The sequence below is a fragment of the Penicillium verhagenii genome (assembly GCF_028828195.1).
Source record: "Penicillium verhagenii strain IBT 33310 chromosome Unknown utg000005l_segment0_segment0, whole genome shotgun sequence".
Taxonomy (NCBI): Eukaryota; Fungi; Ascomycota; class Eurotiomycetes; order Eurotiales; family Aspergillaceae; genus Penicillium; species Penicillium verhagenii.
The window spans coordinates 485,820-500,792 of record NW_026643169.1 but is presented as its reverse complement, the minus strand read 5'-3'; the positions used below and the strand labels follow the sequence as shown (position 1 = coordinate 500,792).

The window sequence follows — 14,973 nt, the reverse complement described above, 5'->3', positions numbered from 1 at the left end:
AAGCCGAATTTTACTCGTGATAATTTCTGTTTCATTATTCTGTTTATCATATAGCATATAGCATCACGAAAGCCAGATGGAACCCATCCAGCAGGACTCAATCAGTCTCATGAAAAAGCGTAAATGTTTAGAAGATGGGGATATCAAGGCCGTACTACAGAATAAGTTAGCAAATGAAAACAGATCTACCAGTGCCAAAGAAAGCAAAAAAAGACAGGGAGAATACTCACAGCAACGGGGTCATTGAAGCGCAGACCCTTGTCCAAAGCACTAATGGCCTCGATCTCACTGGCCTCCAACTCAAAGTCATTGAAAGACAAGTTCTGTGCCAAGCGAGTGGGACTGTTACTCTTGGGGATAACAGCAATGTTTCTCTGGGTAGCCCAGCGCAGCAGGACCTGGGCAGGGGTACGCGCATGCTTATCGGCAATGGTCTTAATAACATCATGCTCAAACAGAGGGGTGGTACCGTGAGCATCCTTAAGGTTCAACTCCAAGAAGCTCAAAGGTCCAAAGGAAGAGTAACCAGTAACGGCGAGACCCTGCTTCTGGGCATAATCGACCAAGCGAGTCTGGGTGAGGTAAGGGTGGTGCTCGATCTGGAGGGTAGCAGGACGAACGCGGGCGTAGCGCAGGAGGTCCATAAGCAGCTGGGCGCTGAAGTTGCTCACGCCGATGCTGCGGGCGAGCTTCTTGTCAGACAGGGACTCCATGGCGGTCCAGGTCTCTTGGATGGAGGCGGTGCTGAGCTCGACCTTGCCGTCGGCGGTGGTCCAGCTGGGTGGGTAGCGGACGGAGGGGTCAAGGTATTTCAGGGCGATGGGGAAGTGCACGATGTACAGGTCGAAGTAGTCGACGTTCCAGTCGGCGAGCTGCTTGCGGCAGATGGGCTCGACCTGCTCGCCGTCGTGGAAGCTGTTCCAGAGCTTGGAGACGATGAAGAGGTCCTCGCGCTTGACGAGACCGTCCTTAATGGCGCGGGTAACACCCTGACCACATTCGACTTCGTTGCCATAATCTTTGGATTGGGAGTTGGAAGTTAGTCTTAAGTTTTTAAGAAGAGAGGTATTGGACGGGTGTTGGCGGGGTATTTTTTTTTTGTTTAGTTACTTACCGCAGGCGCCGTCAAAGAGACGGTATCCGGCCTTAATGGCATTGTAGACCTGATCAGCGCAGGTGTCGTTGTTCACCTTCCACAGACCGAAGCCCACAAGGGGCATTTCAAAGCCACTGCTCAACTTAACGGTGGGGGTAGCCATTGTGATGGAAGTGTGATGGGAAAAAGATCTGGGGAAGAGGAGAGATTTAGTACTTTAGTACTTTAGCACTTGAGCACTTTAGCTCTTGGATCTGTACACAGTACGGGTAACAATCCCGGCGGAGTTGAACTTACCGGAAAATTCGGAGAATTACAGAAAAGAACCGAGCAGAGAACAAGGGAACAGGTGGCAATTATAGTCCAGATTGAAAAGACACTCATGGAATGTTTTAGTGCAAGCTAAAGGCTAAATGCGGGACATTTTCACAATTCTCGTATAGTAAAACGTGCAAGTAAGCAGAAGTCCGGGGGCCCCACTAGAATGCCGGCTAAAATCGGTTAAATGGGAATTTTAATGCAAAGAATTGTAAGGAATTTATCCATTGTACTGTTACAGTGTTACGTACACTTCGATTAAATTATGGAAAAAAGAAGTAAATCCCACACGGCAATCAGAGCCCGACTTCTGAAACACTTAAGCCACCGGACCTCCACATTGAAAAAAAAAAAAAATAAGAGAAAGTGAAGAGACAGAAAAGAAAAGGCAAAGAAACAAAAGGTATAAGAGTACATATAACCGCTCCAGAATAAAAATTATCATTAGAATTTTGTTTGTTTTCGCCCTGATTTGGGTCATTATACTGCATCCACAGCCCCATCATCTGGGTAGGTAGCATTGCTATGTTCAGGGCCTGCCCCGTGCATACTAGGACCATTAGACATGCGACCAACAAGCTTGTCCATCAAATCTTCAGGAATGCCATCGTAATGGTGTGATTGTTGCGACTCTCGCGAAACAGGACCTTGGTGCTCTTGGTATGGGATATGGTGATATCCACCAGCACTCATATCGCCAGGGATAGAGTTCGAATGGGAGCCCCAGGGAGCTTGGGCATGGCCAAGATCTTCGAGGGAGTGAGAACCTGATGCGAAGAAGCCATTAAGCACACTGTGGTTGTTACTGTCGTGAAGACTGACGCCGTGCTGTTGAGGTGGCATGTAGTGGCTGGTGTCATGGCCAATATTGTATCCAAGAGATGGATGAGAGAGTGGGAGATCGTGCATGTTCATCATCACTGGCCCCCCACTGGGCATGCTGAGGCTGGTTGGCTGCGATGTCTCCGGTGCAAGGCTAGTAGCGAAGGAGTCCAGCACGGAGGTGACGGCTGTCTTGTCACCGAGAGCATCTTCAGCTTTCGTGATAGAGGTCATAAAGTCAAGATGACCGGAAGAATTAAACATATTAGCCACGTTGTCGTGGGAAGATGAGTACATTGGCCATTGTGGCTGGGATTGACTTGGGTGGTGAATCAGATCATGGGCTTGCGGTGTTTGGTAGACGCTCTGCGATGGTTTGTTGAGAAGAATGGAATCCAAGGAAAGAGGGGGAAGGTCAACACCGGCACCAACACTAACAGCTGGCCGAGGGCTATTGGTTTGAGTACGGTCCGGCGGCGGAATCAGCCGGCGCCAAGTGGTGGTGCCAACTTCACCAGGTCGGGTTTGACGGAATTTCCAAACCAAGATAGCCATGCGTTCACTCTCATCCTGTTGGCCTTGGAACTGGTTGGAGAGGCGCCTAGAGCTGGGGGGCACAGCGCGGATCTCCTGTACTGCAGACAAAGAGCGTAGATAGCGACGAGTACGCTCGTCATTCGCAATAATGGATTCTTGTTGAGCAGAGTCTTCGGCAATGCGCTTGTCTTGGGTCAATTCTGTGAAGATTCTCGCCCACCATTGAGATTCAAAAAGAGGCTTGACCTTGGTTGACTGAGATTGAGGTTTCGGAAGCGGGTGATATGTGTCCCATTTCTCTCGACCGGCCTCATAAAGATGTGTGCTGCATGTCCAGTCTTCCATCTGGCCTACCATAAACACATCCCCGGCGGTAGGGTGTGCAAAGTCAAGGTCTAATTGAATACCAAGACGAGACCCCGGGGGAGGGAAGTCAGACATGAGCTGCAGGTTGACTTCAAGCATAATAATGTCGCAGTCGAGAGAACCGTCATTGATAATGGTTGATAACTCCGGGAATGATGACCGCCAGCCATTCACGTTTTCCAATGGCATCGGAGGAGCAGGGTGATTGAGATCGCCTTGCAGACGGGTATATGCATGCAGGGCATTGTCAACGCGATTGGCCTCCTGAGGCGCACTGACCCACATGTCAAAGCTAAAGCCATGGATGTTCTTGGTCCCAGTCTCTTGCATGCTTGAACCCAAAGTGTAGTGAGGTGGTGGTAGGTCTCCTGCGTAAGGCTGGATCGAACGCATCGGATCGTGGTAGTGTGCCGGAGCTCCGTAGTGACTAGACGCTCCATGATCCACCGAAGCTCTCCACTTGGGTGTTGAGGCTTGAGAGTGTCCACTTGGTCGGTCGGTAGACTGTTCGCGAACAAGTCGCTCCCCTAGAACTCATGTTAATCCCTGACACTTCGAGCTGTAAACGAGAAGTAGATGTATAGATCTTACAGTCTGGATCTCCTTTCAAGAACGAATCGAGTACTTGAAGATGACTCGAAACCTGCTTGCGAGTTCGTCGCTTGCCAGTCAAGTTGAAGATGTATTCGGCAATCAACTCATTTCGGCCGTATGACTTTCCCCGTTCGGACCACTTGCGTCGACCCATGGGAGGGTTTGCCTCAAGAGCTACACTCGAATGTTAGCTCCTTTTATATCGATAAAGTTATCAATTAGATTGCTCACCTTGCTGGAAAGCATCCTCCAACTCATCGGACCACACAGGCTCTCCATCTTTGCCAGTGTCACGTCGAGGACGTGCTCGATACTCAAGATACTTTTGGGACTTCAGGTAGCTTCGTCCGCGGCGAGGACCAACATTAGGCCCAACTGAGTGAAGCCGACGAAGCTTGCGGGCGTGGAGCCGAGCTGCTACTTGCTGGTGGTGGTTCGGGGCGACAGCGACTTGGTGGTGGACGGGAGGATGGGGATACTTGTAAGCCATCTGCTGGAGGTGATCATCCCGACCAGCGACGTCGTGTGTCAAAGCATCAGAGTATGACTGCACGTTCCCAGATGTATTCTGCAAAGCCCTATCTGAATGAGCCCCAACGGTATCGAGGGACGGCTGGTTCTGAGGCACAAGGCACTCTGGTTGCCAGTCAGCAGCCATGGAGCGGACCAAGGACGGGCTTCTCGAAAAGAATGACAGATTCCAACGAGGAGGGGGAGTTGAGAGGCACCGTCAAATGCTTCCTGCCTGGCAAAGAACGCAGCGGTCACAAACACAGCGACCCAAGAACGCAAATGTCTGAAGAGAATGTCAGAACCTGGGAAAGAGAATGTGAGAGCGAGCAAGAAGGTGTTTATAGGGAAGCATACTCCCCTGGGAGAGGGGTGCTGTAGTCCCAGTAGCAGCATTGCTCCGCCAGGTTTGCTTTGCCTGCACCACGTCCCTCGAACGCCAGCTCCATACTCCTACACAGGTCCAAGTCCCTGGGCCTTCGCGTCCAGGCACTGTGTGGGGAGCGCAGGACGGCCGCTAGCCGTCCTTGCCGCGACAAATCAGGAGTCAAGAAAGGGCATGATATGAAGGAAGTGTTGCCGAAGCAAGGGATGGGCCAACAGCACGATCCAGTGATGCGCGACTCGGAGATTTTGTGCAGTCCGAGGTGACCTTGGAGCTGCTTCGGTCGGGCTGATGTTGACAATCATCGACCATCATCAGTGGCGATTACAGGTTCGTGGAATGTTTGCAAGGTCAACGACGTCGTTGATTGCTCAGTTTGAGGAATGTTCAACCGCCGACTACCACCACTACCACCACCACAGGAATGTAAGTCAAGCTGATCATAAGTTTGACAAAAAAACAAATAAACACAGCAAATAACTCATTAAGACAAAAGATTATCCTTCAAAATCCATCTGATAAACCTGGGGAAAGGATTTTTTGATGTTGGAAGGAGGTTGTAGTACATTAGGGTTGGTTAGGGTTAAAGGAAACCTAGATAGGGACGGACATGTATGAAATGTAAAATGCAAAATGCAAAATGCACGAGCACTGCACGTATGGTGTGCATTGACAGCTGCAAGAACGTGTTCGGGGTATCTAGTTTACTATCTCGTAGGTAATCAACAAAAAAAAGGCTGCAAGTAATCGTACATCGTTTTTCCCCTGAAAGCAAGGGGTGGTCATCGGCCAATGGACTCGACGCCCTTCTTGTAGGGAGAAGGAGACTTAGCACCTTCATGCTTCGTCGTCCTCCTGGGCCCCTACAGTGAACTTTTTGCGACCCCCGCCCGTAAGCTGTTGGACCTTGATCCTGTCCGCCTGTTGGCCCATCTTCTTCTCGATCTTTGCGATCTCCTCTTCGGCATCGACAGCCTCTTCGTTCACGAATTCCAGCACCAAGCGACGGCCCAAAAGATGGGTGTTTTTCAACGCATCCATGGCATTTTCCGCCTCCCGAGCACTGATGAAATCCGCGAAACCGAAACCACGAGCTGTCCGATCGAACTTTTGAGGTACGCGGACTGAACGCAACTGACCGTAGGCACCAAACAGGGAACGGATTTCCTTCTTGGTTGCCTGGAACGGCAAGTTCTTGATGATGATCTTTGTGCGTCTCGCTGCAACCTTCTTGGCGGTATCTTCCCGTCTCCGCTCCTCCGCAGCATCCATGCCCTTGTGGGAGGCGCGGATGACAAGATCGTGTCCATCCAATTTGTAACCATCCATGGCTGCAAGCGCCGCTTGGGCCTGGGCCTTGGTTCTGAACTCTGCAAAACCGAAACCCATGCTGAGTGTTTGGCCAGGCTTCTTTGGATCGGGCTTGGTCTTGATGCGTCCGGTGACAAAGCCTTCCAATGGCTTGAAGACCTCCAAGAATCCTTGGTTGGTGGTCGAGAAGCTCAAGTTCTTGACGAACAGAGTTGATGTGACAGTATTTCCTTCAACCTCGTCTGCGGCAAAAGTATCGGAGGTAGAGAATCCCTGGCTCTTGCCCTGCGGCTCTGGAGCAGCAACCTGGCTGACTGTGCCATCGAACAAGTTCTTCGGAGCCTTTTCCAAGAACAGAATTGAATCGCCTACCTTGCGGTAAGCAAGACCCTTGAACGCCTTCTGGGCTTCATCAGGCCTTCCAAACTCCACAATCGCGATAGTGCCGCTGGGTGGCATCAGTAGTCGAATGATTGTGCCATAGGGTTCAAACAGCGACCTGAGATCACTGGTCTTGACACCATACGAAAAGTTCTTCACCAAAATAGCAGTGTTTCCTCTCTCACGTTCCTTGAAAGCATCAATGTTTACTCCGTTAGAGGCAAAGTAAGCCTTTGTCTCCTGGATAACATGCGTCTCAGCATGTGCCTGCTTGACAGCCGCTTCAGACGAAGTGGGATCCAACAGCTCGGCCTTGGAAACGCCGAGTCTTTCAGCCACAGAGGACATTACGGCATCAGTCTGTATGGTAATTAGCCTTCAGTCCATTGTATCGCCATAAAATGAATCAAAACTCACGTTCATGTACAAAGAATTCCAGCTGAATGAGGAAGAACCGGATTCCATTTTACGCTTGATCTGCTTTTGCTTCTTCAAAGGAAGCTTGGACAGCTCATATTCGTCAATCTTGTAACTCTTCTTGGCGGCAGCTGGGAGAAGATGCAGAATACGACCCTGGAAATGTTTTCCATCGAGGGTCTTGTAGGCATCGATGGCAGCATCAGCATCATGATACTGCACATACGCAAAGCCCTTGCTGGTCTCGGTGCGAGTGTCAAAAGCCACGTGAATCTATATTCCATTAGCACTTGATCGAATAACAAATTATAAATAGAAGGTTCTGTGCATGGAATGTTGTGTGCTCTTATCAGATAATCAAGAAGCATCTACTAAAATCTCTTGCCTGGTGACATCATTTGCCTTGGCATAAGATGTCCCTATCAGGACAGTCATCATTCGAGCACACCGCCGGCATTTGTACAGTAAGAACAAATGCTGGCATGTTGGAGAAGGGGGAAGGTGAAAAATAACGTAAACAATTACTGACCTCTTCAGTTTTGCCAAATGGAGAAAAGAGAGGATGAAGGTCCGCCTCTTTCAAATCATAGGACAGATTTCTCAAGAACAGACGAGCAGAATCGCGAATAAGCTCAATGTTTCTGGCCTGCTCAGGAGTGATTTCGCTTGATTCCTCCTCTTCCTCTTCTTCTGCTGGTTCAGCGACTGTCTCATCAATGTTAGTCTCGGGCTGAGGGGAAGGTGAAGGCTGAGATGCAATCTTTCCAATGGCCGCACTACGGGATTCATCCTTGGGAGGACTCCGAGACTTGACCGGCTCTTCAACTTTGCGCTCTTCAAACTCGGCCTGCTCATCCTCGTCCAGAAGACCTAACAGACGACTTGTTTTTGACCGCAGCCAGTCCATATCAGATGTAGGGGCAGCAGCCTCTTCTTTGCCTTGCTCTTCTTCAGTTGGAGTTTCCTCCATCTGAACTTCTTCACTGTGGTCAACGACCATTGGTTCAGGTTCAGATTCCTCAGTACTAACGACGGGCAAGGGCTCTTGGATCCGGGCTTTCTTGGGCTGGGAAGGCACTTCATCCGCAACAGTGTTGTCTTGGATTTGGTGGTTAATGACCGGTTTGTAATCCGCAGATGGCGCAGCCATTGTATCATCATTCGCCCATGTTCGGGTCTTCCCGGTTTGCATCAGAGACATGTACTCTTTCAGCTTAGGGTCTTGAGCCTTTTCCATATCCCTCTTGCGCTTTTTTATGGCACCCTCCGCAGAGTTGTCCGCATCACGGTTCCGCGTGGGATGGTCGGGCTTGGAATCAATCTACAATAAACCTTGTCAGTCTCAAGACCAACTGAATGGGTCAGCGTGCACGAAAAGCAGAAAAAGCAGACAAAAAAAGATGAAAGAAAAATGCAATGAACGATGCAAGAATACACATACCGGTCGAGCAATATCTACCGTGATCTTAGACATCTTTAAGAAGGTTCTGTTAAAGTACTTCACGGCCTCTTGAGCTGTCTCATGGCTTTTGAAGCCGACGAAGCCCATGCGGCGTTTAGGCAAAACATGGGCATCTGTAACTTCGAAGCGTGTTGAGAAATGGCTTCGAAGTTGATCGTTGGAGAGAGTGGGTGGAAGCCCACTGACAAACACCCGAGTATTTTCCATCTTAATTTGTTGTAGCTGGAAAAGCCCCGAGCAGGTGTAAAATAAAAAATAGCAACAGCGAAAAACTTTTTTTCTGTCTTTCATAGCACGCAGGGCGGTGAAGAGGGCGGTGATTTTGTCCATCCGGCAGTACAATGAATGGGGGTGGAAGCGGTCAACCCGTATTCCTTGACGCGCCCTCTCGGATTGCGCTGCTTCAATCATCAATTCACCACGTTTCTTAAAACAGACGACCCTACTACTCTCAAACCCGCCTTATTCGGAAATAGACCCGATCGCAACTATGACCACTGAGAAGAAAGAGAAGATGGAGGGTGAGTCGCGATCCCCCGCCAGAAGTTGTTTATATCGCTAACCCCATTACAGCGCAAGTCAAGTCGGTCGACATGGTATAGAATAACTGGCACCTTATACTTGCGGATCAAGATCTGATACATTCACCTAGACCGAGGATATGCAGCGAGAGGCCATCGACCTGGGTAGGGGACATTTATTATCCGGTTGAAGGAGTTGCGACTGACTTTCCCAGCTATCGAGGCTATGGAGAAGTACCACATTGAGAAGGTATGCGCGAGTTTTGGCTTATACAGATCAATATTCTTTTGTTCGATCTCATACTGACTTTCCATAGGATATTGCACAGTACATCAAGAAAGAGGTCCGACCCCGCCATCCTTATCGACCTACCCCTCCTCCTTTCCGACACTAACACACTCATATTATAGTTTGACTCCCGAAAGGGAGCTACCTGGCACTGCGTTGTCGGACGCAACTTTGGCAGCTTCGTTACCCACGGTCAGCATCCCACCGATTTCCTTTCTCCGAATCTATACTCATTCCATCGCAGAGACCAAGCACTTCATTTACTTCTACCTGGGCCACTGCGCCATCCTCCTCTTCAAGACCCAGTAATCGGATGGGTACGATATCGATGTGTGGCATTAATGGTCGGAGACTTTTGGTGTGGAAGTCTACAAAATGCGTTGAACAGCGATCTTTTCTTTATGTTACAGCTATCTGACATTTGATTCCAAGTTCTTTAACATCCATGTATGCAAAGAATTGCCGCATTATGTAAACAGGCTTTTTGAATACATACATACTCTCAATAATATTCCCACCATTTGAAGGTAACTTGGATTGTAATGTATTACAACTAGAACATAGGGACCTGTGAAAACGACACCGAAAATGACAGCATCTGGCGCCAGAAACGGCCTCCTTTCCACCCGTAACTTTGGACAGCGAGCCGCCGCTTGAACGCCCGCTCTAATGTGGACATACTTAGTAGGTTTGTCACCGAACTAAAGCATTATTAGACTCATACGAAAATTGTGGTCCCGGGATGGGCACGTTTACTCCTAGGAAGGGGTTTGAAGCTCTCAGGATCGCGGGTTAGCTTCCTAGGAGTGTAAAATCTGTCTCTGGGAACATGAACACCCATCATAGGAGGTATATTAATCCTGAAACACTAGGTTATGTTCCCAGAAACACTTCCGTCGATCCTAGGAACAGAATTCCTTCAAAATATGGATGAAGAAACTTTTGGGCTGCTTCATGAACTGTCCCCAATAAAAATTGAAGGTTCAAGGTTTCCATGTCTCCTTTTCTTGCGGTCCCCTAAGCCCCATTTTGACACGAATAACTGCTACGAGGTACAGGGATCATTTGCTGCGGCTAATAGTCATAAAAATACGACATATGATTAGCCTGAGACTATTGATAATACCATATAGGATTGTATGATATTTGCCTGTAGTTCATGTTGCTGGATCAATTCAATGTTGCTGATATTCTAACGTCTAAAGATATCATTAATATGAACCATTAAAATGGATAGATAATGGGATGATGGATATTGAAATATACCTCACACCATCTCATCGCGTTATTGGGTACCGACTCATCTTCCCATGGGTTCTTCTCGACTCGTCGTCCCTCAACAAGGTAGATCGGGGGATCACCTCGTTGGCGTGGTCCAAGCTCGCCATTCTCATATAGGCGAATGAGAGCTTCAACATTCACTCGCTGGGCTGTGCCAAAATCAGTCTGCAGAAAAGCTTTGAGTTGCTCTACTCGCTCCGCGAGGTGGAGGATGTAGGGTATCGGACACGCAGGACTGAACTGAGGATGTGGACCTGACATATTGAAAGGAGTTTGATCTAAACACACCCTACAGTGAGAGGTCGGGTCTTTTAGGTCAGGCGGATAGAAGTCGAGGTGACAAAACAGTGTATTGGGGCGCTAGGCCGGGAACGGCAAAACTAACCTGATGCAGTAAATCACAGGTCCCAATATTACATTACATATGTATATCGGTCCCGAGCCCTGGAGCTCTCCAGAAGGCTGATTCTAAGATTCCAATCATGTAACTGATATATCATAGGTCCAGATATGGCTCAATTGATATTCGTGCATTTATTGAGGTCAGATAGTTGCGTTCGATACCTACTAGATAGTATCCATGGATGTATCGTTGACTCGTACCTGATAGGCAAATGATAATCACATGGACTCACGTGCTTCCTGCCAAGAAGCCAAGCCACAACTTAAACAGCTGCCTTCAGCTCTGTTGACGTCGGCGCACTTTTCCTTCTCTTCACCATTCAACATCAATCATGGCGCTCTGTATTCCAATAACTTGTGGCACTCATGGTAAGCTTGGATTTCGGTTATTAATCCCCAGCGACGCCGGAGTGGGGGTCGGTGCTTTTGGCTGGTCCGAGGCGTTTAGCCAGTGGACCTTGCTACGCCCCATCTAGATCGTGAAGTGCTGACAGGGATGGTATAGAGTTCACCTCAATGCTCGAGGGATATGAAAATGTCCGCGCTTACTGCTACAATTGTATGTTTATGGGTTCCTTCGTTTGATGCTCTGGGCCTTGCTGATCAACGACCTGGATGTAGGCCGAAATTGGAATGGCCATTGCATCACCCGGTGGTATGTGGCTGAGCACCCTGATTTGTGGAAAGCCTGACTAACAACTCTGGATAGGCCTTTCTTCACAGTTTGCTTTGTTGTAAGCTTCTCATTTTTTTTTTCTATTCTATTCTTTGCGCGCTTTGTTTTCGCATAACAACTTGGATGATTTCTAATGTTTGCATTTAGCCCTTGATTCCCCTCTCAACGCACAAGTACAAGGTACGTCATTTTGCCGCACGGATCATTTCTGGAAATTGAATTCCATACTGGTCCCTGGACTCTGATTGAGATTTTATACTAATCCATTTGCTTAGGAGGTCTTGTGTTACACATGTCGCTTCTCGCAGGATCTTCGGTAAGACACTTCATACCAAACAGAATGTGCAGATGAAGAAAAAAGTTACTAACATGTCAAAGCGATCGGACTGACATAACACCTGATACTCGGCCGCCAGCAATGCCAAACTATCAGTGGGGACCTCCAGGTCCACAATCACCCCCTCAAGCTCACGGAGCTGCAGGGTACCAGATGGAAAGCCAGAAAGGCCAACCGCCACCGCAGCAGCAGCAGCAGCAGCATGGACCAGTTGACTACAAGTGACGGCAAAACAAAATCACATGTAGTCGTGTTTAATCATGAGTCACGGTGCTGCCGTCAAGCTGATTTGATTCCGAGAAAACAATTTCTTTTTATTGGCGCTGTGGATGACTTGACTTTGAATGTCCCAACCTTTTGAGGCATTATGTCCTCCGAGTTAGCGTTACCCGATGAGATTTATGAACCTCCCGAGTCTTGATTTAGTGAATTTCTACGCTTGAATTCTAAGGTTGCCCTTGAAATTAATCTTTAACACATTGAGCATTCATAATATAAATCGTATTCACAGACCGGAGAACGGGGTATAGAAAAAAAAAAACGTCCGACCAAACAAATCAAAGTGGTACCAGCCCAAACTTCCCAAAAACATCATACAAGGACATCAAACCCGCTATCTAAGCAGAAGACTCCGCCTCCTTAGCCTTCTCACCAAGAGTCTCCGTGGGGGTCGCAACTCCAGAAGCCTGCATCTCATCCGCCTTCCTGCCGCGATAAACAGCGGGCCTGGTTCCCATAGCATCATGCGCCATCATCCTAACAACTCTCACAATACTCTCACGGCCCTCATAAAGCGGGAAAATAACAACTCCACAAAGCGTACAGAAGAGCCACAAGATTCCGACAACAACCCAGCCCGTGAAGAACTTCTTGCTGAAAACGTACGAGGTTCCGTACATCGGAATCGGCCAGAGAATCAGCATCGCGAACGCCATGAACACCGTCAATGTGCGCGAGTAGAAAGCTGCTTTGTTGAGTTTGCGGGTTTCTTCTTCGTTTTCGGTCTCGCTGGGCCCGATCTCGCCGGGGACGAGTTCGATGTCGATGTGCGCGTCTGCGGCGACTTCTGTGTCGTCTACCTTGCGGATTTGGCGCATGGACACGTAGTCGTAGTTTTGGGAACCGAAGATCAGGGTTAGGACGGGTGAGATGATTACTGGGCTGAGGAGGGCGGCGACGTTGCCTGCTAGCATGGGGTAGCTATGGAGAAGATTAGTTGAGTGCCCTATTGAACGAAGATGACTGGTTGAAGATGAGGGTAAAAAAAAACTCACTTATCACCGGTGGTAGTCACAGTGAGGATACCATATTGCTTTTGCGCAGTCACCAACCAAGCAATCAGGGAAATAGCCAGTCCAAGAGGAGGGGATACAGCAGCTGCAATCCAGTTCTGGCCCTTCCAGAGTAATGTCATGGCACCGGGGAATACGGCAGATGAAATGATAACACCCATAAGCAGGTAGAGGTATCCCATGCCGACACCAGCGTAGAAGAGACCAGTTGCAAAGGCTGCCATGATAATCGAGTAGACGATACAAGACATGTGCGAGATCCAGACGAGTCGTTTACCCTTGGCTTGTGGGTTGATATAGGCCTGGTAGATATCGTACGTGAAGATCGAAGACACGGCGATGAGTTGAGCCGAGAATGCGGATGTGACAGCCATGAAGATCATGAGGGTTGTTGCGACAGCGCCGCTGTACCCAAGGAGCTTGACTGCAGCGAAAGGGAGAACTAAACCGGCTGTAACATCGTCACTGCTTAGACGTGCGTTGCCTTCCAGTGCCAATGCAGATATGCCTAGAGTGGTGGCGCAGAGCCAGGGAATGGCAAACCAGCAGAGACCGCCAATAACGTAACCGGGAAACGCGTGGACGGGGCTTGCAGCGATGGCTGGTATACAAGTTAGTTTAATTTTCTTTTGAATCATGGGACGCTTTGTGTTTTATCCGGATTCCACGTACCCTTGTTATAGTAACCATTATCGAGGAACACAGTTCCAAAGTTGCCTGTCAGATACATTAGTTGATAGTACGTTTGACTTCAAAGACAGCTTGTAGCGTACCGATCAGGTTGATCACCCAGAAAATACCACCCTCCTTCGATCGCATAGTCAGGTAGCTGCCCTCGGCATTACCCTCAACAGGGTGCTGCTTTGCGGCCTTGACCAAGGCATCGTAAACTTTGCCAGGCGAACCCAGCTCGGCATTGGTTGCATATGCCGAAAAAGCAAAGAGGAAGATGACCACCAGGATGACGACCGTGTGCATATAGTCAGTGATGAAAGTGGCCTTGATACCACCGAAGAGGGTATACAAAACAACGCCGATGGGAAGCAAGAAACAGGCGGCAGTGGTCGAGACTCCAGTCAACGATGTCATAACAGCCGATCCACCAGTCAGCAACATAGCAGTGACGAGGATGTTGGTCATCAGACAGAAGACAATGAAGACGACGTGGACGGTTGTACCATAACGTGCGCGGATGACCTCGAGGAAAGTGTGAGCATTGGGGGCTCGTCTCTTTAGCTCGATAGCCACGGTTGCGAAAAGGAGAATCTGAACCGTTGCGCCGGATGCATAGAAGAATGGGCCTGAGATGCCGTACTTGTATGCTACTGCGGAAGACTGGAGTAGTGTTGCTGCCCATGTCCAACTGCTTACTACTGCCGCTGCGACTAGACCAGACTTGACGGAGCGGCCAGCTGTTGAGAACATTTCGGAAGTTTGGACTTCATTCTGGTATCTGGTATTGAAAATTGAGGTTAGTACTAGTACTCGTGTAATTAAGGTTGTGTCAAACCTTGGAAACATACCGCTTCAAAGCCCAAGTAATAAATATCATGAGAAGAGCAAAAGCAAACCCCAGTCCCAGGATGATTCCATATCCGAATCCCTGGGACAAGGGCGCTTCAAAAGATACTGTCCCAGACGACATGTCTAGGGATCAGCAGAACCGATCAAAGAGATGGCAGCGATGTGCAGGTGAAGAAGCGTCCAAAAGAAAAATTCTTAAAAAAGGTAGGGCTCGAGGCGACCAATGTATGACGTTGAATAAGTAACTTCAAACTCAATTGAGAATATAGAAAACAGAACCAAACCCTAATAGTTCCGGGGTTTGTCAGGGAAAACAGATTGATTTAAATCGAATACATGCAAGGGAAAACCTGGGGAGCATAGTATTGATATAAGTAATGCACGCAGTGCATGCGCAAGAGACTCCGACCTCGCACACCTTAACCCCGGGGGTTGATCCCTGAGCTTAGATA

At 48.7% G+C, this 14,973-nt stretch overlaps 7 protein-coding genes across 7 annotated transcripts; 2 read left to right on the top strand and 5 right to left on the bottom strand.

The window, feature by feature from the left end:
- Nucleotides 1-127: 127 nt before the first annotated feature.
- Nucleotides 128-1,259, bottom strand: N7466_003756 (uncharacterized protein; the record flags this gene model as incomplete). The annotated part of the gene is made up of 3 exons (XM_057163153.1): nucleotides 128-154; nucleotides 231-1,018; nucleotides 1,115-1,259. 3 exons carry the CDS (start codon nucleotides 1,257-1,259, stop codon nucleotides 128-130), a joined length of 960 nt encoding a protein of 319 aa, XP_057021834.1.
- A 635-nt stretch (nucleotides 1,260-1,894) lies between these two features.
- abaA (transcription factor AbaA) lies at nucleotides 1,895-4,391 on the bottom strand (the record flags this gene model as incomplete). Its single annotated transcript, XM_057163152.1, has 3 exons — nucleotides 1,895-3,666; nucleotides 3,731-3,907; nucleotides 3,965-4,391. 3 exons carry the CDS (start codon nucleotides 4,389-4,391, stop codon nucleotides 1,895-1,897), a joined length of 2,376 nt encoding a protein of 791 aa, XP_057021833.1.
- A 1,074-nt stretch (nucleotides 4,392-5,465) lies between these two features.
- On the bottom strand, nucleotides 5,466-8,406 carry mrd1 (RNA-binding ribosome biosynthesis protein MRD1; the record flags this gene model as incomplete). Its single annotated transcript, XM_057163151.1, has 4 exons — nucleotides 5,466-6,680; nucleotides 6,738-7,010; nucleotides 7,267-8,058; nucleotides 8,179-8,406. The coding sequence occupies 4 exons, from the start codon at nucleotides 8,404-8,406 to the stop codon at nucleotides 5,466-5,468; spliced, it is 2,508 nt and encodes an 835-aa protein (XP_057021832.1).
- A 283-nt stretch (nucleotides 8,407-8,689) lies between these two features.
- N7466_003753 (dynein light chain DYN2) lies at nucleotides 8,690-9,318 on the top strand (the record flags this gene model as incomplete). Its single annotated transcript, XM_057163150.1, has 7 exons — nucleotides 8,690-8,720; nucleotides 8,773-8,795; nucleotides 8,852-8,885; nucleotides 8,936-8,970; nucleotides 9,038-9,064; nucleotides 9,132-9,201; nucleotides 9,254-9,318. The coding sequence occupies 7 exons, from the start codon at nucleotides 8,690-8,692 to the stop codon at nucleotides 9,316-9,318; spliced, it is 285 nt and encodes a 94-aa protein (XP_057021831.1).
- Nucleotides 9,319-10,184: 866 nt separating this feature from the next.
- N7466_003752 (uncharacterized protein) lies at nucleotides 10,185-10,551 on the bottom strand (the record flags this gene model as incomplete). The annotated part of the gene is made up of 2 exons (XM_057163149.1): nucleotides 10,185-10,208; nucleotides 10,276-10,551. 2 exons carry the CDS (start codon nucleotides 10,549-10,551, stop codon nucleotides 10,185-10,187), a joined length of 300 nt encoding a protein of 99 aa, XP_057021830.1.
- Nucleotides 10,552-11,024: 473 nt separating this feature from the next.
- Nucleotides 11,025-11,930, top strand: N7466_003751 (rhodopsin family protein; the record flags this gene model as incomplete). Its single annotated transcript, XM_057163148.1, has 7 exons — nucleotides 11,025-11,061; nucleotides 11,198-11,251; nucleotides 11,314-11,347; nucleotides 11,402-11,426; nucleotides 11,516-11,548; nucleotides 11,644-11,684; nucleotides 11,747-11,930. 7 exons carry the CDS (start codon nucleotides 11,025-11,027, stop codon nucleotides 11,928-11,930), a joined length of 408 nt encoding a protein of 135 aa, XP_057021829.1.
- Nucleotides 11,931-12,322: 392 nt separating this feature from the next.
- N7466_003750 (sodium:solute symporter family protein) lies at nucleotides 12,323-14,642 on the bottom strand (the record flags this gene model as incomplete). The annotated part of the gene is made up of 5 exons (XM_057163147.1): nucleotides 12,323-12,905; nucleotides 12,980-13,598; nucleotides 13,670-13,714; nucleotides 13,771-14,450; nucleotides 14,521-14,642. The coding sequence occupies 5 exons, from the start codon at nucleotides 14,640-14,642 to the stop codon at nucleotides 12,323-12,325; spliced, it is 2,049 nt and encodes a 682-aa protein (XP_057021828.1).
- Nucleotides 14,643-14,973: the final 331 nt, after the last annotated feature.